The sequence below is a fragment of the Manacus candei genome, unplaced genomic scaffold (assembly GCF_025592945.1).
Source record: "Manacus candei isolate 608988 ecotype Guabito, Panama unplaced genomic scaffold, ASM2559294v1 h1tg000135l, whole genome shotgun sequence".
In the NCBI taxonomy this organism is placed as follows: domain Eukaryota; kingdom Metazoa; phylum Chordata; class Aves; order Passeriformes; family Pipridae; genus Manacus; species Manacus candei.
In genome coordinates this window covers 158,157-184,037 of record NW_026138183.1, presented here as the reverse complement: position 1 = coordinate 184,037, position 25,881 = coordinate 158,157, and the positions used below count along the sequence as shown (strand labels likewise).

At 36.4% G+C, this 25,881-nt stretch overlaps 1 protein-coding gene across 1 annotated transcript; it reads right to left on the bottom strand.

The window, feature by feature from the left end:
* Positions 1 to 354: 354 nt before the first annotated feature.
* Positions 355 to 24,404, bottom strand: NCAPG (non-SMC condensin I complex subunit G). The gene is made up of 22 exons (XM_051771506.1): positions 24,213 to 24,404; positions 23,398 to 23,607; positions 22,243 to 22,471; positions 20,819 to 20,964; positions 19,802 to 19,886; positions 19,524 to 19,713; positions 17,121 to 17,270; positions 14,703 to 14,843; positions 13,628 to 13,751; positions 12,209 to 12,298; positions 11,896 to 12,075; positions 11,338 to 11,448; positions 9,169 to 9,288; positions 7,414 to 7,650; positions 6,908 to 7,089; positions 5,227 to 5,401; positions 4,652 to 4,813; positions 3,651 to 3,822; positions 2,135 to 2,221; positions 1,615 to 1,693; positions 588 to 836; positions 355 to 538 (listed from the first exon to the last, which is right to left on the bottom strand). The coding sequence occupies exons 1-21, from the start codon at positions 24,321 to 24,323 to the stop codon at positions 710 to 712; spliced, it is 3,108 nt and encodes a 1,035-aa protein (XP_051627466.1). The 5' UTR covers positions 24,324 to 24,404; the 3' UTR covers positions 355 to 538; positions 588 to 709.
* Positions 24,405 to 25,881: the final 1,477 nt, after the last annotated feature.

The window sequence follows — 25,881 nt, the reverse complement described above, 5'->3', positions numbered from 1 at the left end:
TTCCAGAGTTCAGTTTATAAAATCAGTTACTCAGTTTTACCACTTTTACATTTTTCAGTAAAGTGGACACATATCTGCAGGAACCAGAATTCACAACTAAGATCAACTCTATCTTACATTAACATGAACAGTAAATATGTGCATCTGCTGACCAGGTTTTATTGTTATAAAACCTTATAAAAATTAAGAAAGTGGGTGCCACAGAGGTATGTACATTCAAAATTGCTGCCATCACAAGCAACCACTACAGGTCAAACCCTCTGCTAATGTTAAACACCAAAACAGCTTTAACTATTGAGTACTTAGCACCCACAGCAATTTTATCTGCAGATAAGAAGCAGCATTTTCTTTAAAGTAAAAGAAAAAACCTCCAACTTTTGTTCAGGTAATACTTTATTATGTTTTTAATATATGAATGAGGGACTTATTGGGAAAATAATAAAAAAATAATAAAAAGCATTGCTTAAAAAAAAACTAATCTAGAAATCTAAAGGGACTTCATATTGGGAAAATAATAAAAAGCATTGTTTAAAAAAAACTAATCTAGAAATCTAGAGGGACTTCATACTGCATTGTTTAAAAAAAACTAATCTAGAAATCTAGAATTATCAAAGGAGTTAAATATGACTAACAAGAAAAAAAAATCTCATTTTTCAAGTCCGATGTTAACTACCAGCATTGGCAAAGGGCACTTTCTTTCCTTTTGTCTTCAATTCTCCACTTCCTCATTCAAAAGTCTTGAAAGATTCATTCTGGTTTTTTCAAGTGCCAATGTTTTTGCTCGTCTTGGAGGCCTTGAACTTGACATTGGGACCGATTCCGGAACTTCATCACAACTGAAATGCAGAATATTTAAAAGTAAGGCCAAAAAGACTAACCAAACTCAAGAGTTTTTATATTAACAAACTTGAAACATGGTCTTAAAGAACAAAAAAACTTCTTACCAATTTTAAACTTTTTATTTTTTGAAAAGAATATATTGTTTTCCAAGTGATATAGCAGTTGCAAAATAAGCATAACTCCCACAAATTAGGTGAAATCAAAATAAATACACCAAATAGGCAAAAGGGAGTGGACTGACCCTGGTGACCCTGAAGTCCATGGATTACTTGCTTGAGAAAGAGTGAGCACAGCTAAAAATTACAAAGATAATGTTCTTTTAATTCTCATAACCTATGAGATCACACAAGAAGAAATCCATTGTCTATATTCACTTCTCAGAAGTTTATCAACACATGTGGGGAAAAAAGCAACAAAACTGTGGAGAGGGAAAAAGAAATAAAATTTACTCCTCCACAGAACAGATTAAAAAAGCAGAAAAAGTGACTGGAAGAAGAGCAATAATGTAAACCAAAAATCTAACGTCAGCTGGAATATATGTTGACTTTACACCCCAAAGGTATGCTACAAAAAGGCTACAGGCTCTTTGACAAAACCTGCCACTGTTTCAAAAGTACTAGTTCAAAGAAATTTTTTTTTCTAAAATATTCTAAAATCTGTGTTTTAGGAACAGAGGATATCAAAGGTAAAAGTCTGGGAAAGAAAAGCATTTGAATTAAATTTCCTTGCTGGAAGGAACATCATGGTGTTGATGGTGAAGAGTCAAGGACCTACCTTTCAGTACGACGTTTTACACTTGTGCCAGCTTTTCTTCTGCTCACAGACCTCCCTTCTGCTGCTGCTTTGCGCTGTCCTAAGTATAAGCAAAAGTCTCTTTTCATATCATGATACCATTTGTTTTCTTAAGCTAGTTTTGTATCTTTCTTCAGTGTTTGATATTGCATTGAAACACAGAAATATGCAGTCAGCACAGACAGAATGTGATTACAACACAAAAGCAACAATAAAAAACCCACAATTTACCACTTCTCCCAGAAACAACTGTTTGTTACTGTCAATGGCTGTGACCAGGTTCTCTGGAAATCCTGTAGTCACTTTCCTTCTTTTTTTTTTTAAATCTGTGTTACTGGGAGAGGCTGAGAGCACAAAAATTTCCACAAAACAGACTACTTTAATCTTTTAACAAATAAAACTGTAAAAACTACAACGGAGTATGAATGGTTTTTATATCAATACATTCATAAAAAGCATGAAATTTTTTTATTAAAAGCAACTCATATTGTTGCCCGTGTACCTTTGCCAGTTTTGTTTCTTGTGGATTTTAATTTTGCCATTTCTTTAACTTCATTAACTGGAGTATGAAGAGCATCTGTGTTATTTTCTGTTAAAGAGAATAGCACAAACAGAAGTCATAAAAGTTGATTATCTTAAGTACTAGTATTTTAAATTTTGGCTGTTATATAAAAAAGCCACACAATCTAACCCCACTTTTTCTTTAAACCAGAAACTAGATATTAAGGCATGCACTCCCACTTTTCTGGGAGAAGAGGCCAACCCCCACCTTGCCTTTCAGGGAGCTGTAGAGAGCAATAAGGTCCCCCCTGAGCCTCCTCCAGGTTGAACAACCCCAGCTCCCTCAGCCACTCCTCATAGGACTTATGTTCCAGACTCTTTGAAAATTTGAAATCCCACAGATTTGAAGCGGTAAATGCTGCTTAGTTTTTAATGATCCCAAATGTATTGAGGGAGGGGGTGGGAGAAGGAAAGGGAACAATGCTTTTCTCCTAGAGTCTGCTTTTAAAAAGTGCTCAAAAATTCTTTTGCATGACAATTTCACACCAAAAAGGATTATCAGATGTTAGCCAAAACCATTGCAACTATTTGCTCAAAGCATACTTCCAACTTCCCATCCAAGAAGTATTTGAAGATGTAAACATAGAAGATAAAAGAAATTAAACTATTTGGCACTTCTGGAAAAAAACCAGAGTAAAGCCTTTAAATAACCTGCTAAAAATATAAATAATTAAAAGAATGTAAAAGAGCACATGATCTGCTTCAAACAACTGCCTGTCAATACTTTTGCTTTGCTTCTGCAAGCAAACTTAGTTTCATCCAACTGCTTTTCTGCTGACTAAAATATTCTCCTTTGTGAGCCCCAGCACACCGTACACTGCTGAGGCACGTGCAGCTGCGCACGCTCTGCTGGCAGGGCTGAGTCTTCCAGCTACTTCCACTTCACACTCTTAAACAGCAATAGAAGGAAATGTGGCTCCCACAGATGAGTTGGCAACAAGGACAGACTGGAGTGAACGCTGAAGGTATCAGCTCTATCCTGCTGTAACACAGCCTGCAAGAACCACGGGCATGATTCTTATACTCCAAAGTATAAGAACCCCACCCAGCACTTCTTTCTTCCTCCCAGTTAGCAACTCTTGTTCTAAAGATGAGTTAGTCAGCATCAGTATTTCGCAGGCACAGGAGTGTGCCAGACATTTAAAACAAACCAAAACATCTTAATACTGTTTTTGGTAAAAAGAAAGAGCTGCAGGGCAGAGCTTAGGATGCAGAATACAGCACTTTTCATACCAGAGTAATATGACAGAATTTGGTCAAAAAGCACTACAAAATGTAAAATATTTCAGTACAAGTATTTTAAACTGCCTGCATATTTATTACTACATGTTACCTTTTCCTGTTTTTTCCAAAAAGTAGATTAATTTAATAAAGGAAAACTAAAACTCATTTTCATAACATCCAAACAATTCACTGAACTGTACACCTGCTACTGTACTACATGTCTTCTGAATTACCTTCTTCATTGTGAACACTGTTTTCAGGCAATGGGATGTCAGTGTCCTGTGTCCTTCCAGAGAGACCTGTTTCCTCCGTTTGTCTGGAGTGGTTTTTGCCCACATTAGGATCCTTGGTCAAGTTCATCTTGATCTTCTCAATAGTTTTTTGACACAGTTTATCTTCCACTTTCTGGAGAAAAGACATTTAATGTTAAATGCTACTTAATTTTACAACTATTTATTTTATCCATTAAATTTACCTACTAACAGGATTGTTTAAATTTACTGCACAAAGGATACAATGTGTGACATGAAAATGATCAGTCAAGCTGAAAGTAGAAACACTTTCTCCATCAACATCAGGCACTGAAATCCCACATTTTTAAATTTTTAATAATTTTTTTAAAGGAAACCTGAAAAACATTAAAGCAACTGGACCTGAAGTATAGCTACCTCTGGATGATATACCCATAGTGGATTTGGCATTCTTTTCAACATTTCTATATACCATGGTATTCATCTGTCATACTCCTAAATGTTAATTTTTTTCCATATTAATAAAAGCACCGAAGTAAAAATTCTTGTAATCAATCCCTTCCCACTTCATCTTAAATCAAGCACCCTTTTCATGTTGGCTAATGATCTTCCAATTACATCAGAAGTTTAGGTATAAAATTTCAGCTCTTAATAATTAACTAGAGAAAAGCCATCCAAACTGCAAAAGACTTAATAGTGAATTTTATTTTAACTTAAAAAAATTAACTACATCACAAAGATCTCACTGTACCACAATATATCAAATTGGGCACACTGTTGCACCCTGGTTATACTGTCTACAGTTTATGCAGTGATATCAGTTTATTTTGTAAATTACTCAAAAATTAATTTTCAAAGCCTGGTTAAAAGAGAAATCCCAGTCACATCATCACAGTAAACAAAAGGCACTTCATTTGTAAGTGTATCAGAATATTAGATTGCTAATGAATAAAAAGGTAAGAACCACGTTATTTATGTACTACCTCTAGAATCTCATTGAGCAACACCAGAAGATTCTCTGTGGAAGAATTACTGAGTTCTAGTGAACTTAAAGCTTTTGCATAAATACGGACATCTGGTGCAGTTGGGTCCGTCAGGATTTCATTGCAAATCTTCATGGCTAAACTATCATGCACTGTTAACTCCTGTAAAGGAAAGAAATTAGATATCAGACATTTTGTTGGGAACTATTTACAAGAGACAGTAGTGAGAACATTCCAATTTAAGCTGTTAATGCTCTTATTTTACAGAGTAAACATCTTCCTAAAATGCAGTATTTTTAGTATGTACATCAAATGATTTTTATAAATACTTTTCCCAGTATAGACAATTAGCCATGGTGCAAGGTCCTAGTAGCATTTTTTAATTGTAAGAGGGAGGGCAGACTGGGGGGGAAGGAAGTGGGAGGGAAAGTGTCAAGCTATAAGATTTCATTACCTCATTTAATCCAACTGCTGGGAGTCTCAGAGGCCCAGACAGGTAGCAGTAAGCAAGAGGGAGGGGCAGCTCTTAATCTCTAGACACAAATACTATTTTCCTACAGTTTAACACACTGTACCTGGTAGTCCTGAGACTTTTTAGACTGAAGTTTCAGTCCACTTGGTCTTGTCAGGTCCACTAACAGCTCAGAAACATTAGTGATATCTACTTCAGACAAAGGTGACGTTGCAGGAGCATTTAACAGTGTTTGCAGAGTTGGAAGATAAGCTTCTTCAAAGCATTCTTGGTTAGACCTGTTTCAGTGGTATCAAATATTAGAAGCGTAACAAGACAAAACTGTTTTCTCTTCCAGGATGAAAGTTCTCCGACCCATTGTAACACATCAGTCAAAGCAAAGTGGGAGCAGCCAACCTTAGTAGCAACAGCCAGCAAGATCAAGATATCAAAACTTGCTTCACAAAACCAATTAAAGTTTTAGCACATGGTATTTCAAGCAAGTTTTAAGTAACACTTCCTGCCTCTGAAGAGTTTGAACATTCAAACTTACTACTGAAAACCTAACTGATATGTCTGATATATACAGACATATTTGCTCTTAAGGACAAGAGAATACATTTACATAAATACATTTCTCTCAGTTTTTTTTTTTTTGATTAATCTTGTCTTCTGCTCATTCCTCCTTCCCGCTAGCCTTTTTCTTTCTGGGTACTTTTCATTGTGTAAGAAAGCAAGGAAGCCTGGCAAAAAAAATATGCAGTGGCTAACAAGATTTTTGGAAGAAATACTCATGCTTTTTTCTCAGAAGAGTTCATCATTCCTGCTAAGCAAGCCTAAAAAAACCATGCTGCACTCAGTTCTGCAATAAGTTGTCTGAAAGTGTAGTTCCACAACATTTTTCAAAACAATTTGAAAGACAAGGTGTTGCAAAGTACAGGGTACTAACTGAAGTGAAGCCTTTGCTGTTTCTGATATTTATTAACTTTTGCATCTCCAACAACTCCTGTTTGAACTACACTCCTTAATGTAGCAATGTATTGGCCACAAAAATTTAATTCAATTTGGCTGGAAAAATAGATAAGGTAACATATAATAGAAGCAAATTAAATATTAACCATAAAAACAACCAGATAAATACTCAGTTTGTTCTAAGTCGCTCAAACCACTGCCAGCAAATGTTAAACAATTTAACAAAATTTAACAAAAAGTTAAACAACTTTTTCATTCAGCAGGTGAAAGGAGATGAGAGTTGCTGTTTACATAAGCTCTCTACCTCCTTTGTCCACTACCAAAATAAACAGGAGATTTTCAATCTGCTGTGAATTTAAATTGGAGTATTCTTTGGTTCAAAACCAAAACAAAAACAAACCCCAAGCCACAGCCCACCAGCCTGCTTCTTTGATATCTGCTGGGCCCTGATTATTTTCTTTTGAAGCATTCCTGCTAGCTACTTTTTAGTGACTCTTCAAAGCCTACCTGTAGTGCTCAACAGCATAAATAAGTAAAGCACATCTTTTAAATTAATATTTTATTCAGTATCTTGGAGAATAGTTTCAATTATAGGCTTAGGAAAGAAAAAAAAAGTGGAAGGCCACAGGGGTAAAAGGGAATTAATGGAAAGGCGTCAGAATAGTCACAGGTTGAGATTATGTACTTTCAAAAGCAATAGGCATAGGAGGCTGAATTAAACCTTTAGGTCTAACTTGCATTTCTGCAATTTCTACTTGTGCAAGACCAAAAAAGGTTCCTAAAGCTGCTAGATCGATGTATATTGTCACATCACAAATTCCAAAGACCATTACCTGTTTGCATACGCAAATAAAGGGAAGAATACTCCTAGACAGTGTCGAAGCCGAGTGTCCTCTTCAGTCACGGGGTTGTACCACAACAAAACAAGGCGAGAAAGGAGCTTGGCACTGATCAGCCTCCCAGAGAACATCAGTTTGGCAATGCCTTCTGCAGCTTCTGTCCTAAGCTCTGAAAACTGAAGGAAGAACTCATCACAAACACAACGCACCAACCACAGCCTTTTGCACTAATACTTTCCAGTAATAGTCTACATCCTATCTTGCCAGTCAATTCTCTACACTCCTATATTTGCACGTGCACAGAATTCAAAGCCAGCTCAAGAGTATTGTAAGTCTGTACCAGTGAAAAACTTGTAGTCATTTCTAGGACTATTTTAACATAAGACTATTGATTTCAGTTACACATCACGTAGTAGTCATATACAACCTAATGGGATGATAAGCCATCTGCAATAATAATTTTAAAACAAAACTAAGGCATATTTTATAGTATTCCTTACCTCACTGTCTAAGAAACCAGAAAGTAGCTTCAGAAGGCTGTGAACTGTGGCAGCATCTTCTTCATCCTCTATTGTTTTGCTTTCATCCTCGCTATTTTCAGTTCTAATGTGTGCACTTTCACTTTGAGAGTCATTGTCTCTTCTGCTTTTAAAAGGCTCAATTCCAAACAGCATTAGTTGATCAAAGATTGCCTTTAAAGCACTGAGCTTTATCTTTATATTATCTATTTGTAAAACCTAGGTTTAATAAGGAAAATACATACATCATCTTCCAGCAGATCACCAATGTTAAAATTCAGCATAAGATTTTTTGCTCTAAGACAACTATTAATTTGGGAAACTTTCTATTGTACTTGAGACAACTTTCAGATTTTAGGAAGATGTGATACAATTTTAAACCTGGATTTATAATACAGTCTGGGAAATAGTTTATCAAGGTATCTATGCAATTTGCATTACATAAAATCAACTGAAGTTCACTCACAGAGTGAGCATGCATGTGTGAGATGTAATTTTATTGTTCAACTCATAAAGAGACGCTGGACAAAGTCTGTTTGCCTGTAGTAGTTCCAGAGTGTTAGGCACTACAGAAACACAGCTTAAAAAAAGTACAGCTTAATTAAAATCAACAGTATTTAAAAAGACAGCAGGAAGCAAGATAACAAAGTCAAAGTTGCATAGGTTACTACATGTATTAGAGTTCAAATTAGCATTCAAGTAAAACCATACATCATGGGTGGGTTAACCTAGAGATTCTAGATCTGTTTAGCCCCTGCTTCTGATAGCAGGGGCTTCTGATAGCAGCCTACAGAAAGATTGTGGGGTTTAGCACCTATAGAAATAAGTACTCAAGTCTAAAATCTAAGTTACTAAAACAACTGAATCTTCCCTAAACAAACTTGTTTTCTAATGAGACATACTCAAAGGCAAATTAAAAACAATAATATATGCTAACTTTTTAGCAACCCAAAGTTCTCCTACTATGGTGCCTGACAGCTCTACCATCTTGTCTGAGCCCAGCATCTCAGCTCAGCCTCTGCTGACATTTCTCAAGTGTCTACATGAACACACCTTTAATAAAGCACAATGGCCACCTACATGACTCTCAAAGCCAAGGTCAAAAAAGTTAACAGGTGTCATCTTTGATACAATTAGTTCATCATGAGAACATGTACCACAAGGGTGGGAGATGCAGGTATTATGGCATCCGACATGTTCTATATCCATAGATGTTTGGCCATGCTATTGTTTCTTGGCTTTAATATTGCTTTATCCTCTACTTAACAACTCTTTCTTAATCCATTAAAAAAATAGTAATTCAGAAATTATATCAGACACCCAAGATCACAGGTAAGTGTGTGACAGAAATGTGAAAACAATCACAGTCCCATTTTTAGTTTGGTTTCCCAAGGAAGGCTTAAAGAATACTATACCTTCTCTTTTCTATATCAAATAACAAATACATGACTGATTATAACCAGATTTGGAAAAGAAAGTGAGACCTTTCAGATAAGGAATTCCTAGAAACTTTCAAGACAACAGATGACCTTACAAAGGAAAGGCATGCTACTACCAAGGTAAAATATAAGCTTGAATATTATTAGACATCAGAAAAACCTAAATGAAACCACACTCTCCAGAAAATCAGGCTCCACTGGTTCTCAAAGACCATTACTACATATAATAGCTTGTTATGGATACAAGACTAGTTTTATTTACTAAGTTACAAAGACCATTTCTGATCAGACATTTTACCTGTAACAGCAGTGGAAGATGGTTTTGGGCAAATTCTTTGTTCTGAAGGGTACAGCAACCCAAACACAGAACTGCCATATTTCTCACAGCTGGATGAACATTAGTTACGCCAGGAAGTATCTGGAAAGAAAAATATTACACTTTATGGTTGAAATATATCAATTGAAAATAAAAAACTGACTACTAAAATGTGTTTACCCTGAAAATAAAAATAATTTAGTTTGATACAGGTTTGGAAAGTGGCAACTACCAAATACTCTGTTTATCTAGATATAAACAGAAGCAGATTGGGTATGCTGTTCGAAATCAGCAATAAAATACTGGCAAAAGTCACATGACTGTTTTCCTTTGTGGGTGTTTTTAATAAATATTTGTTTTCAAACAAAATGGAGTTGATCACTCTGAGATAAAAAGACAACACACAACAACAACAAATCTACATATTTCTTTATAAAAGACATTAGCATTCTTGCAGAGAAACTGTACCCAAGTTACCAAATACAGATGCCACTTCGATGTACTTGGAATAGCTTTGAGAAGACAATTGTAAAACTCTACACAATAAAAAAGCCTGACTAGATACAGTGGGAACACCACATTGGCATCTTTTTATATTTTTGCATTTAGTAAAACACAAATAAGTATCCCAAATCACTTAATACATGAAAATCCAGCAGGAACATCAATACAAAAGCATGATCTTGGACAAAGAAAAGTGGAATAAACAACAAATGTGAAAATTAAAGAAAGACCAAGTTAAAAAAAAAAAAGGTTTCTGGGATGCACAACATTAATTAGGACTTCTAAGAATACTTCTATACATCTGCAACAAATCAGGTGTGGTTGCACTACATTTCAGCAAGTTTCATTGCAGCTGAATTCTAAGAATTCCCATTCTGAGGTCGTCCAGTCCATTTTCTCCCTATCAAAAGATCAAGTTCAAATTCCTATGAAGTATTACATAAACAGACTAAATAGATACGTCCTAAGAATTCTTGTCAAGGTCCCAAGAATTTGCAGCTGAGATAGGAATAACCGAATCATTCCGTAATATTTATTTTTCTTGAACTTGCTCAGTCTTCCTTGAAATTTGTACAAGTGTTCACCATCCCACGACAAGGAATTCCACAGATCACACTTAGGTGACGAAGCAACTCATTTCATGTTTTGAGCTTGCTAATGAATAGGTTCACGGGGTGATCAACCAATCCTTACTCACTTTCTCCAATGTCTTACGACTTCTGCCCTCTCTCAAGCCCTACCCTTAAGGTTACAAAGCAGTAACCTATTTAAACATTCTTCAATAGAAGCCATTCCATACTTTTCCTGGTTGATCTTATCTTGACTACTTCCATTACAAACTTCAAATATAAACTGTCTAAAAAGATAAGAATCGCACAGAGTATTCCCATGTGGATACATCATTCATACAATGGTGTATTATTTTTTCAATTTTTTTGTTTGCACTTTCAGTAACAGTTAAAAGGCTGTGATATTTAGAAATGTTAATCTTCAAATGCATAGTCTTCAAAATGGAAACTAGGAAGTATACCTTGTAGACTACAAGAGGCCAATAATGCCACTGCTTTATTTTTGAATACAAAAATATTTTGCTCTTCAAAGGTGCTAAGAAAACAGAGTGGGGAATCTTTTCTTGTACATGGAAGGAAAGAAAGAAAGGTCTATATGAGTTCCAGTCTTTCCGAGATAAAAAGCTTTTGACTAGAAACAAACTAAAAGCCACAACAACAACAACAAAAAAAGTCCCAAAACATTAAAAGTTCTCTATTAGAGCTCTCATAACTTTGGCTGATAGAAAATCCAAGTAATTAGAGGCAGTAAGCAGACATCTAAGGACTCCACTTGGCACAGTACACCTCAGCCCTGTCCAGCATTGTCATATACAGTAGTCAAATATTTATTATATTCTTACTGTATTTTAGTATCTCTCTGCCACAACCAGTTCTGGCATAGGAGCTCAGAATAGCATTATCTGCACTCACCTCCAAGACACTGGATTCTCAATAGGCTTAAAAGCACCAAGCACAGCACTACAGATACAGCAAAGTGATTGTGAAATAATCACAAACCACCCTGCCAGCATCCAAGGGCCAGCTACAATGTATCCATTTTCATTATAGTGTAAACAGTATTTTTATTCCTACATACCAGAGATTGAATGATTTCAGTTATGGTTGGACTGATTCCTTTAGGAAGGGACATGACCTTCAGAAGCTCATAACACATCATCAGACACTTCAACAGTGTTTCAGGATCACTCTGCAAGTGGGTCAGGGAAAAGAGAAACATTATCAATACAAATGGTGGGTGTAATAAGAAGAATGCGGCCATTAATCATAATTTGTCCCTACCCAAATAAACATGTCCACTACACATTTGTTGTGCAAGAATATTAATCATCATCTGATGATGAAAATAGATCCCTTTTCATGTTTTCGCCTAGTCAAGAGTAAAAGCAGTAAGAACATGACCCTTTTAGAATTCTTTAGTTATTTAAGGACAAAAGAACAGTTTAACTGCAATTAATTTTTTTGCTAGGGCATACCATCAGCTTCTATACTTGCAGAAAGAGAATACTAATACCATAAATGTTTGTTTTCAATATTAAAAATGTAGATGAGACAAGGCCAAGCTACACTTTCATTTAAAACTAAGAATAAATGTTAAAACATAACCAGCACTTAGGAATACAGGAAGGGAAGAGACCTTCTCCACATGCATTTCTTTAATTTCACATTGCTCTCCCGCTTTTATCAGATCATTTTTTGTGTGTTCCAACTCAGTTATTTGCTCTTTTAATACTGATGCTCTATTAAAATCCTGCAGAGCAATGCATTCTTCCAAAGCTTGCTTTGCTTCAAAAAGCTTCACTTTTATTTCAGCCAACTGAAATACAAAGTAAAAAGAAAATTAATATAATAACCTTTGTGGTATTAGCCAACAACACTCTATTGACACTACTATATAAAACTCTAGATGCATAAGCTTAAAATAATATTTTTTTTATTAACTAGCTTACCTTAAGCTCCCTCCTTCTTATTTCATCAGCACTAACAGGCTGCTCAACTGCAACAATTGGCTCACGAACTTCTGATATAATTTCTGCAATCTGTTGGTACAAACAGTGTATTAGTGCCACTAATTTCAGCTCAGCTGTCATACACTAAGCATTTAACTTTTCCAAATTTAAAACACTATCCTTCTGAAAAAGTATTGCACATCTGTGCAGCTTCTCTTAACAGCTCATATTCCCTGCAAATAAACCCTCAATTTGACAATGTGACCATAAGTCTGGTGTTTTCTTCCAATCAGCTGGGAAAGCAAAGAATGAGAAGACCACATTATCCATGAAGTCCAGCTGTTTCTACACCAACAGTTCTCTGGCACTATCTTTCTCCTCTAGATATGAACACAAGCTTTAAAAAGAATTGCTGGTAACAAGAGTAGGGCTTTTCATCAGCCAAAAGAGAACACCATCATTTAAAGGTCTATAAACAACCATTTGAAGTAGAAGAAGGAACATCAGCTATTTAATTTCAAGCCAAATACGCACACAGAAGTAGAAGCAGAACTAGCCTGAGAGTTTTTCAGTGGGTTAGGGGCTTCCTTCAAAGTCAGTCCCATTATGTAAATACAAAATGAGATGAAACATGATGAAAACTAAAGACTGAATGAGACAGGATAGTCTTAATTTGATTTATCTTGTATCAGATCACCTAAGTTTAACCTTCTCTCAAGCTGTACTAAATCAATGGAATGTATCAAATCAGTGTATTTCACAAGGATATCAGAAATGCACACATTTACCATTACAATTGTATCATAATGCTACAATTACCATAGTTCTTCCATCGTAACCATGGAACAGACCTATATCCATATTTACCCACTGGGCTGAGGATTTTCCAAAATTATCTCTGTCCTCAAGTCCCAAGTTCATTTAAAATATTTGAGTAAAATCAAGGGTCCACTTTTCCAGTGTCAAGTTTAAATAATTGCACTACATTTAAAGAGACTACTATATAAAATACTTTTGTTATATGGGTTTTTAGTACCTATCTGAACTACCAGGAGGGAAGAGAAATACGAAACCGGAAAATCTACATTATCCTCACTTTGAACGTTTTAGTCAAAACACTTTGGATCTAAATACAATAAGGTATTATGGAACAGGCTGTTGAAGTGCAACACTTTCCTAGTTAGAGCATTACATTTACAACACCAGTCAAATTTCCAAAGATAAAGATCTCTAGACAACCACAAAATGCAGGTATGCTAAAAAAAAGAAAAAAAAAAAAACAAAGGGGAGGGAGACATAAATGCTTTTCCAAGCTAAAATATTTGAGCTCCCAATATTTCTGTTACAATGTTTCATAAAAGCTGTTTGATATGTGGGAAGGCAGAGCCTAGAACACTATAAGCTTTTAGAATTACTTACGATTTGAATCCTTGTGTCATCACCCTTAACGATACTGAGCAATCTTTCAACGAGCAGAGGTATAAGTGCTGCTGAAGTTGCAGGTAGAATGAGAATCTTTTGTACAATAACTAACAGATGTTTTCTGCATTAGAGAAAAAAAGCACAAAAAAAGCACATTTTCTTGCTTATTCAAGAAAATGGAAGACATGAGTTAATATTACCAACTTCAAGCTAGTGTGATGAAAACTTTATAAGACATTATGAAACTTCTCCATAGCTATATCAGCTGCTAAATATATTTTTTTGCTTAGCAATGTTTGTCTTTTCCTGATTTTACCTAACTTTTCTTGATTAGAAAATGTTGGATTTTTTAAACAGGTGTCACTACTGTTCAAAAAAACAGCAGAAAACAGTCAGAATCAATACTGTAGAATGCTTTCATAGAAATTATCTGTCTGAAAACCCAAAAAAAATTACAAGTTAAACTATCCTGCCAGTCTGGCACACATATATGCATTCCACTGAGAGCTTGGAATTATTGCTGTGTTTATACTATCATAACTGCAATTTTTCACAAAATGCCTGTGATGGCATGAATTTCCAAATTTATTCACTCTTCTTACCTCACAGCAAAAGGCTGTTCAATTATAGAAATGACTCAGTTAACACAGTCCAATTTAGCGTGGCATCTAAGACCCTTTAGGCCTTAGCAGAATATAGCTTAAAAACATATGAAACAAACAGGCTACTTGCTACAAGTCATCTGTTGCAAAGTAATCCATTTTTATCTTTTATTTTTTTATACACTATGCTCCAAATAAACAGTCTTGTAACTTCATAATCTCAAGAACACTTTATGAAAACAACTGAATTTGTTCTCCACAATGTCAAATCTGCATTAAAACTTACTTTTCCATAAAAGTAAGCAGACACCTTTTGACCAATTCCATTAGAGAGACTGTGCTTTTTTTTCCAGCTAGCATGAGGACTGTATTTTGTCTGACTGATTAGGTTCATTTCCCAGAGGTTCTATGCTTGTACAAAGGCATGAGTGTCATAAGCTTAATAACACAGATTCAATATTTAAGTTTACCTTCCTCCCTCTTCCATGGTATCCATGCAGCCAATGATAAGAATCAGTTGCTGGCCTATAAATTCTTTTGTCATCAGGTTTTCAAAACAATTAAAGTCTTCTTTTTGTTCTTCAGTAAGAACTGGCATGGTTTCAAGATAACTGAATCCAAACAGAATAGATATACTTACATTCAGAATCACTGTTGGACAGTAAAAAATTAAAAAAAAAAAAACACCCCAAACAAATCAAAACCAAATACCCAAAACCACTCCTCTCCCTCCCAAAAAAGTCCCACCACTTTCTTGTCCTGTATGAACAAGTGGTTACATTAGTTACAAACCTTAAAACTTAATGTTTGTGTTCTTTTCCTAGATTACTATTTTCAGAAAGCTATTTATACCAAATAATTTACAGTTTAAAAATAAAGCACTTCATTAAAAAAAAATCCCTTTTGTCAATGTTAAACAGTAAAAAACATAAAATGACAAGTTATGCTTCTGTGTGTGATTTCAGTTCTGTACTAATGCATAAAGCCAGCATCTTGGGAATAAATGTACAGATGTAGCATTTTTCTTATTATTTTTCTGCATATTTAGGTACTATGTATTTTTTTACAAGTTCAGAAGTGTTATATTGCCTGCAAGACCAAATACAAGAAAATCATGAAAGCATACATGATCAAATATGTCATCCCAGAATAACAATCTGTTATCATATACACTCAGCCTTATAGCATGGAAGTGTAACCAGTTTGTTCCATTTCTTTATTTTTCTAGAATCATTGTTCTCTTATCAAAATTCTATCTGAGTTATGCACGTTCAGAAAATCAGGAGGGAAACATATAATGTAGAAAATCCAGTAACGAATAGAATGTAATAAAATGAAATTTAAATATTGATATGAGCTGAGAAAAAGATGCTTTTTTCTACCCCAGCTTTACAGATACTTTTCAGCAGCAGCTCATTATTTTTAGCAAATTTTAAAAATTTCTTCAAAGTTAGGACATCTGAAATGAAAGTAAGTGTTTCTGATCACTTAACAGTAACGTCACCTGCACCAGATCACACTGAAATACCTAAGGCAACTTGCAATCCTGCATTTTTTCCTAAGTACCAGTGACTTGCATTTTCTTGCTCCTTCTGATACTCACAGTGCACTGCACAACTGGACACCAGAGGACTGCAGAACTGCAAATCTTACCTGAAACAACTAGTAGCAAACTCAACAATGAACAGTTTTTCAGTTGATACCACAAACAAGTTCTAGCAAACCTAATTAACCTTACTCAGCCTCACCCTGAAGAGGAAGGTAACTGAAGGCATTTTAAGTAAGATCAGATGGAAAGAGAACAAATGTTCTCTCTTGAAGAACAAATTTTTTGGAGAACAAATATTTTACGGCCTGTTAAATTAATTATGAATGAATTTACACCCACCAGACTGGATACACATTTCAAAATTAAGCAAGCACAGATGCTTCATTTATCAAATATTTATGAAACATGTTAACACATTCCCCATTGAAAAGTAGCAATGATTTCTGTAAGTACCACTAGTATACTACATCCAGTGACGTGAGAAAAGAATATGCATATTTTTAATTGCAAACATCTATCAATACAATGCATTTTTCAGCAGATACAATTTTTAATCATTTCAGGAAGCTTCACTCTATGTTTCACAAGTACAATAGCTCAGTTAAGATTTCTCAGCATTCTCCATGCTCACAAATGTGAAGTCTGTTCAAAATTTATGTTAAGACTAAAGAATCTCACCAAGAAAAAAAAAATACCATCCTTCACTTTGGGGAAAAGACTGGCTTCATAAAACGTTCATTTCCCCACACACACCCCCCTCAATGAAATAAATGTTCTGTAACTGGCTCATTTGGCAGCTCTGCCACTGCCTTCAAACATAAGTTTTTGGGAAGCATTCCTGCCTGAGCAGGCAAAAAAGAAGGGAGGTTTCAATTACAAAACTACTTCTCCTGGAGAGAGCAGACATATTTTACTTTATTTTCACAAATTACAACGAAAAAAGTATCAGTTTCTGCAGCCTCTAAAAATCTTTGTGCAAACACAGTGACCTTGATAATAACACGTACACAAAGGATAGCTGCATATTTCAGAACAATGATTTTATTATCTTAAATAACACAGAATTATGTGCTATTGATCTAACAGTCCCATCTTGCTGATAATTCAGGAGAAAGGGCTTTCCAAACATTGTTTTTAGGCTACAAATTTGCTGTTTACAGGTTTTGTTTAAAAGAAGTAAATCCTCTCAAAAGTCTTTTTAAAAAAGGGAAGAAAAATTAAAATCATTGTTCAAGCATGAATTTGGGTTTGAACAGTTTGAATAAAAGAAATATTCTTTGCTTAAAAAAAAAATAAATCGATTTTAGCGGTAAACGATTTATTTTTAAATGCAACATACCTTAATAAATAATCTGCATATACAGCTGGTTCTGGTAACATCTCCTCTAGTAAATCTTCACCTTCTTTACCTTTTGATTTCAGATTTTCACAAAGACATCTCCAATGTAACACATTCTCAGCTGTTAAGTCTTCCAGTGGAATCAGTTTTCTAAACAAAAATCAACAAACAAATACAAAGAGATAAATAAAATAGGGTCAAGGACAACAAATGCCCAGAAATATTAGAAAACTAGAAATAAAGATTACTTCCTAAAATGAAAATAAAATCCTGTCAAAGGTATTTCCCACAGAATTACTTATAGATTGACAAAAAACTTCCTCTCTTAAGTGAGGACACAGAGCTCCCCAATTCTCTTAGTACATTGCCCTTCTCAGTGTTTTAACTCAAGACTATTCATATCAGTTTGCATAAACATTCTGCTCAACCCTTCAGACCAACTACAGCAACCACCCGGTACTTTAACTCTAGGAAACATTTTTATCACTGTACAAGTCTGGAAAACTGAACACCATTTATCTGCAGAAATGCAACGACTGCATTAAAATGTTTTTCAGCTTCTGTTTATGAATTGCTTCTTCCATTCTTAATACAAGACCTTCACTCAATATTTGAGTAGTAAACATAGTATGTCAAACATAAAAAGTAATACAAGTGCTTCTCAGCATATCTCTAAGCTCATCCTCCATTTACTAGTCACAGGACCCCACTGCTCTTTAGATTCAAGTCTTTTCCATGCCAAACATGGCAATTAGTCTTCATTTTCAGAAGCAGAGCATTAAGTTGTGCACTAATTCTATCTCAAAACAGAAAGGACAGTATCACTGCAGTGGTACTTTTCACTCTCTTGAATCCCATTTTACTGGCAAACCATCAACAAAAATTTTGGTTTTGTTTTAGGTCCCTCACATACAAAACAAACAAACCCGTGCAATATGTAGATGAAAACCGATCATTTGATGGCTTCTCATTAGTCTGAGAGGTCTTTATTTAACATACAGAAATCACAGAACTTCAAAAATCTAACCATTTATCATACTGATACTGCATCACTCAAGCTATTTTCAGGAACATCACACAAGAACAACCCTAATATTTTCCATAAATTAAATAACTTCATTATGAGCTGAATAATTTAACTTCTCAAATTGTCAATAGTCTAACAGACCTACAACTTAAAATTCTCAGACAGCCCAGTTTTTCAGAATGGAAGCCTCATTTTGTGCAGGATCAAAGTCAGCCCGAGAAGCCCATAACTATATGTAAGTTCTCCTTTGAACCTCTTAAGACATTGGCACATTTCCAGAGGCTGTAAGAAAGTTATTTCATCATCACTGATTCTTTTAAAGGCAAACAGGCCCACACCTATAGCTTTGGAGTGCAATGCATAGAGCATCTACTGATTTCAAAACATCTGTCATGCAACTACTAGAATGCAAGACACTTCATACGATCATATTATACATTTAATCCCAAAGTTCAAAGATTTTGTTATCACTTTTTAATCAGTGACAATTTCTCATTTAATTTTATCATCTGACACTAGACTCCTACCACTGGTCATTCCACTCTCATTGCCTCAATTAACACAAGACATTTCTTCTCACACCTTTTTGCCCCCCTTAGCAATTTCCTACAACTTAAATTTCTAGTTTTCTTCCCCTCTTCATTTTTGCTTTATGGATCTTAATATGCATCACACTATCTTCTTCAAGGCTTAGGATCTCAGTCAAATTCTACCAAAAAGAAGACTAAGCAAATTCTGTCAAGCTCTTAAAACAAGTAAAATACCTCCAAAACAAGACTGACACACAAGTCCAGTAATTCCATTCCGACTGATTCGCCAAACAGGTCATGGATAACTGAACCAGTCCCAAACTGTGCTGCCTCTTAGCTCAGCAAAAAGCACAGCAGGAAGTCAAAGAGTAGGAAATGTGGGAGAAAGACTAGAAGCATTACTAAGAGGGAGAAAGGAAACAAAGGAGCTTTTCAGTATCCCATGCTAAATGAAGAGAGGAAATCAGAGTTGTGGGTGTAAACTGGAGCACTTAAAACAAATTAGACTCTAAGCTGTTACTCATATAAAAGCTTTTTTAACTGATTAATTTACTGCCTACTTTTAGAATTTGACAATGTGACTTTTGGGGTATTCTGGAATTGAGAAGTCGAATATATTTTTCTCTTTTTTTTTTCCTCTTGCTTATCTGGGCACAGATAAGCTGGTGAACACAGCTGGTGTTTACAGATCTTTTTTTAAAAGAAAAAAAGCATATCCAAAACACTTAAGCATACCAACAGAGCTTACACCACAGTATCAGTCTTTATCACAGGCAGTAGTTACTCTGCTCCCCATTTAGATATAATCCTTTATATTGTTATGCAAAATATTCGTCTTTTGGATACCTGCTGTCAAGGTATTTACATTCCTGAACAACATCATGAAGTGGAGATAATGAAAACAGAGCATTTAGTACTGGGATGGCCACTTCTGGGCAGTTTTCTACATCCAGCCGATGAAGCAGTTCTAAAACATCCCCTTCAGTGACTCGTAACCAGACTTGAAGTAGCTTCTTCATTACCTCCTTAACAGCATCTAATAATACAGGAATTTAAAGGGTTTAAAACAGAGGTCAAAAAATATCAAGTTTTCAACATATTTTCACAAAACAATTTGCTCTTACCAGATCTGTCATTAAGTCCTTGTTGCAACAATTTTACTCTCTGTGCTATTGACAGAGCTCTCATGTGAACTTTTTCTGCCAAAACCTTAAAAAGAATTAAGACACGAAAATACATTTCTACGAATGATAACAACTGAATCCATTAACTACATGTTGTTTTATATTCTCACTTTTATCCACCCACAGAAATCCTAGGTCAATAAAAGTCTGTAATACTTACACCATCAGCATTGTAACAATACATTAACAAGTAGACCCTTGTGCATGGAAAACAATGTAAAATAAAATAAAAAGTTAACACACAGCTTAGAAGCTTGTCAGCTCTGTTTGAATGCAACACCTGGATACAAAAACTATCCTCTCCCTTTAAAGCACCAAGTGCAATAAATACGTGCAATAAATTACTGAAGTATGTACTTTTCTTAAATCCTAATAACATGGATTCAGTTAAAAAACATAATTTAACCTAAATTAAGAAAGAGCAGAAGATTGTTCTGTGTGAAAAAGTTGAACATTTTGTTTCAAGATCTTGCCTAAGATGCCTGCTCAAGAAACAGACAGGTTAGCACACCTTCTTGCCCCTACTCTACATATAAACAAGTAATGGTTGATACTTGTCAAAATGGGAATAGCAAAAATATGTAATTTTTTACTACTGCTGTGACCTTATATTTACTTAATATCTATTATGTAATAACAGAGAGGAAAATTTGCTTAATAAACATCATAAAAAGCATAGATAGAAAACAACAGATTGCATACATAATTTATACTTCTACTGTCTGATCCTCGAGAGACGAGTTCTATCACAAAAGTAATTTCTATCAAACAAGTTCTGCAGTCAAGTTCAGGGGTTTTAACTCGAAAACTTGTATTAGAGCACTGCCCCTCCCAATTTTTGTAAATGAAAATAAGTTATCTAACTGTTCTTAGTGTTTAACAAGTAAAATACAAAAAAAGGCTTTAGAACTTTTATTAAATCAGGCCTTGAAACTAACATTAAGTGATCCAATTTACCTCATATGCCAGCTTCCTGACAGCTTCCTTCACATCCATAGTGCGGCCTACAATCACTGGCAAAGTCCGTGCTGAGGGAGCAATACATGACAGCACTGCACGTCTCACTTCTGAGTTTGAATCATTTTCAAGCAATGTGGTGTAAACTGAAAATAAAATAGTAATAATAATGTTTTTCTAAGAGTTCGAAACATTATAGGAAAACAGAAAACACTAACAAAACAAAACAAAAAATCAGCAGCTGTTATTAAAATGCCTCTCCTGCCTCTGCAGAGCTGATAATTTAGGAAACAGTTCAGGGTCACAACCCCGAGATTTCAGGGCAATTACATGCTGAGCTATGATCTCAAAAGAAATAAGGTTTACAATTGTAAGTAGGAACCTCAGTTAATAACTCCAAAAATTGCTACTCCAGATCCCATCCATAAATAACCATTTTGTCATTTACTGGGGAAAAAAATTTTCCAAATGTTGGTGCTTTAAGATCTCTACTGATTAGCTGTATATCCTCATTACCTTTGAGGCAGTTGCTCAAATTTTCCTATAAATGGAAAACTGCAACCTCCATTAAGCCTACCAAAACTCATAGAGTAAATCCCCCTTGCAACTTTCTTTTACTATATTCTTGACCCTTCCTCAAAATTAAAAGCAACTATAAAATTAATTTACTCAGAGTATATATGAATTCATCTTCTTGCTCTGTGAGACAATGATTGACTATGAAATTTAGGTACTCCTAAACAAGCAACCTATAAATAAACACTTAGAAAATAAAATATCAAAGAAGGTACCTTAACAACAGAAAACCTCATCTAACTAAGTTGTCACAAAAGACAGCATGTGAAGTTTAATGGGGGCACAATTTACATAACAGCTGTGCTGGTACAAATCTACACTCTGTCTACCTGGAGGCAACAGAAGTAGCAGCTTAGTCAAGAATCACACCATATACAAAGAAACCCACACACAGCATCAAGACACCTGTGCTGCAGAGGTGCTGATCTCTTACAGAAAGTGATGATAATTAGAGGTAATAATAGTTTTTCTTTACCATCCCTACTGTTTCTTAGAGCTTCTTTACTAATTCAGTTCAATTAATAGTACCAAAGGGTCCTTAGAGGGCAAGAACTGAACACACTATTTTCACTATCCTATTTCTACACTTAGTTCACAGAGCAGCCCAAGCCCAATACAATTGTCTAGAAAATATCTCCTTCAAGCAGTTCTGTCTTTTCCCCTTGAACGTATGCAACTCTTGCATGTACAACCTCCTCTGGTAAAGAGTTCCAGTTCATGAATTATTACAAGAATACTCTCTAATATTCATTTACTTGATGCTTAAAAACAAGAAGCTTAAAAATGCTTTAAAGTAATGTAAATAAACAAATGTTCTTAGAGAAAAGAAAAAGACCATTACTACTTACTATTAACAACAGGACAGTCTTCATCCTTAGGATCCTGAAGTCTCGCCAGGGCCAAGACAGCTTGAATTCTCACATTCGAAAATTTGTCTTTAAGTCTAATCAGCATAGCTTCATTAATTTTATCAAATAGGTCATCATCAATCTGGGCATTTTCTGGCATATTTCCCAAAATCTTACTAACAAGCTGACATGTTCGAAATCTAACTGCGTGGCTGTTCGCATCATGAGACTTAGGAAAAGAAAAAAAAAGTATTCTCATAATCACTCTTTCTCACATCCAACATAAAGGTCCTAATACACACATGTAAGTAGCTAATATTTTAATAAAGTAAATGAAATATGCACTTCTATGTTTCAAAAGCTTTTCCTACTCATTTTTAATAAGACTAAAAAGTCACAGAACCGGAAAAAAATTATGGCCCATCACCTGTATCAGTGGCTCTTTAGAAAATCAGCACTTCCTTCACAAAGGAAGCAGCATGTTTACCATTCCATGAAACCTGCAGTGCACTAGCCAACTTACTGCTTTGCCTCCATAAACATTAGAAGGAAAAAAAGATGTTAGCAACGATAACTAGTGAACTTGGCCCGATCAGTAATCTTTCCATGACAAAACATTAGTCTAAGAAAATGTAATTCTCTTAATTACATTTCTATTTCTCACATTTCTTAATTTTCTATTTCTGTGTTCATGCTATTGGAACCATTGATTTTTCTATGTAACACTTCCACTAAGCAGAAAGGAATTAATACCTGTCAGCCTACTTGTATGGAAGATCTTTTAATATTTTTCTATTTCTGTGTTCATGCTATTGGAACCATTGATTTTTCTATGTAACACTTCCACTAAGCAGAAAGGAATTAATACCTGTCAGCCTACTTGTATGGAAGATCTTTTAATATTTTTTGTTATCAAAGAAACAGTATAAACTCATTTCCACACCACCTCCCCAATTTCATGCTTATAAATGCACCTATAGTGGATTTTTTAGGGTTGGGGGAGTGGTGGTGGTGTTACTCATATAGCACTATCTTTGCCTTGCTTTCACTTTCTAAGTTCTAGTTTGTAAGTATCACCTCGAGCACCAGCAAATTTTCCCTACTGCAGGAAGTTTGTTTGTTATGTCAAAGATTTAATAATAATCATTACTGTACCTCAAGCAGAAATTTAAACACATAATTCAGAAGTAAATTATCTTCTTCTCCCTCCTCACTATCATCTTCTTTCTCGGTCTGATAGAATGAAGTAACAAATTTAGCCACAAAATTGATCACTTGCTCCACTGCTGGTTCCCGTCTGTAGATTATCATAGCATACTTGAGGAAATGAATGAATTTTTCATGAAAGTCTTCTTTATCATCCATCTGGGGAAAAAAAAAATCAAACCACAACAAAAGATAACTGCCCGCTTCATCTTTCAAAAGCTGTACCACAGAAAAATAAAATAAATGTGCTTATAACTGACAGCTTCCACTTAAATTTTTAAAGAGCTGCAGCCAGCAGTTAGGGCACACCCGCTGCCGTGCACCCCTCACTGAGGATTTTGCTTTAAGTGCACAGCAGGCACGTACCGACCACTGGGCTCCACCCTGGAGTTCACATTTACCTGCTGACAGGTTTCAGGATGGCAATCGACACCCCCATCTACTACCACCCACATCTCGGGGGTCACATCCACATCTCGAGGATCCAAACACCATCAATTCCTGCCGCGGGCAGTTCTCACAGCCGCGTTCGCGGGAGGCAAATGCGTAGAATAATTCAGCGGCTTGGTTTGGGTGGGGTTTTTTGTGAGGATTGGGGGGGGGGTGTATTCCGTTTTTTTAAGTGGCAGGGCTCTCCTTAGGCACACGGGCTTCATTTTCAGTGGAGCACTGCGGAGAAGGCCCTCGCCCCCGAGGGAGCAGTGGAGCAGCCGCGGAGCATCCCCAGCTCCCCCCGGCCCGGGGCCGCCCCAGGGCAGCCGTACCTGAGTATAGGTGCCCTTCAGAGCCACCACGAGCTTCGCGTGGTTCTGGTGAGGCTTCTGGGCCAGTTGGAAGGCCTCCTGGACCTGCAGCGACTTCTTTCTCACGCCCATGGCCGGGTGGAGGCTGCGAGCGCAGGCCCCGGGACCGGCCCCTCACACACAACGGCCGCGGCGCCCGCGCGCGCGGGGCTTCAAACCAGGCGCGGGAGCCGCTCCCGATCTCGCGAGAAACGCGGGCGCGCGCTCGTGGCCGCGCCGGTGGCGGGCGCGGCGGGAGGCGGTGGTGAGATGTTGTCGCCATCTTCGCACAAACGCGGAGCTAGTCAGGCTGGGAAAGAGTCCCGAGATCATCGAGTCCAACCCGCAATCAAAGCCCACTATGTCAGCTGTACCGTGACACTGAGTGGCATGGCCAGTCTTTCCTTAAACACCTCCAGGGACGGTGACTCCACCACCTCCCTGGGCAGCCCATGCCAGTGTCTAATCACCCTTTCTGTGAAGAAATCCTTCCGCATGTCCGAACTAAACCTCCCCTGGAGCAGCTAAAGACTATATTCTCTTGTTACTTTTTACCTGGGAGAAGAGGCCTATCCCCACCTGGCTACAACCTCCTGTCAGGGAGTTGTAGGGAGCGATAAGGTCTCCCCTGAGCCTCCCCCAGGCTGAGCGCCGCCAGCTCCCTCAGCTGCTCTCGTAGGACTTGTGCTCCAGACCCTTCACCAGCTTCATTGCCCTCCTCTGGGCTCGCCCCAGTTGAATAAGCCTGACGAGCCGTGGTACTGCTTTCAGCCACTCTCCCAAAGTCCTCTCCGGGCGCGAGTATCTGCGAAAATGAGTACAGTCGCATTTTGTAAACAGGAGCCTTACACCAGAGCATGTGGGGCATCAACCCGGAAAAGCTCAGCCGCTGTCAGTAAGAAAAAATAATTAAAACACCTTTCTTTTTGTATCCGCTGTGAGGGGGGCTGAAAAGACACATAGTATGGATAGCTGACTTGTTGGAATGTCTATTTGGGCTCCTTCCAGACTGAATCTCTTACTAGTGGAAATTTTTTTCCCAAATTTTCAAGCATTTGTTGTGAACCTGATGGTTTTTTTCCCCAGATATCCTTTAACTTAAGACTAGTAATACATTCTGAATCTCATTAAAAACTGGCAAGATAACTGAGCTCAAACTCCAGAGCTGTGTCACTGCTTACAGAATGTATGAAGAGCATTTAATGACACTTTTAATGAGAAGCAAGGCCACAGATGATTAGCTGAGGGGAAACGTTCTGAGCATATAGTAACTACAGAGTTATAGACAGTATTCAAAAATGTTAATAGAAGTAAGCTGTGGACAGTAGGAACTTAAGGTGTTTGTTGTCCATATGTGTTTGGCCTTTAAAAAAATAAGGTGTCTGATTACCTCAAGTGATGAAAGCTATTTAGTAAGCACAGGTGACAAACCATCAAATGACAGTAGGTCAAATAGGCAGGACCCGTGCTTATTTTTTTCTAAGAAAAATAAATAAAAACACATAAAATAGCAAAACACTAGAGGTCAGTCTTGTTTCAGATCTAAGTTTTCCCAGTGTTTTCTTTAAGAAGCAGATTTTTATCAACGAAATAATAGAATTATTTTCTCCGTACAATGGTGTCAAGGATTATGGGATATAAGAGCTGGATG

Bases quoted from the DNA above. Each gene is read 5' to 3' on its own strand.
- NCAPG (XM_051771506.1), bottom strand. From the start codon at position 24,323: ATGGGCGTGAGAAAGAAGTCGCTGCAGGTCCAGGAGGCCTTCCAACTG. The intron at 23,608-24,212 runs GTACGGCTGCCC...TTTTTTCCCCAG, and splicing joins TGAAGGGCACCTATACTCAG to ATGGATGATAAAGAAGACTT. The intron at 12,076-12,208 runs GTAAGCTAGTTA...TTTGTATTTCAG, and splicing joins TAAGAAGGAGGGAGCTTAAG to TTGGCTGAAATAAAAGTGAA.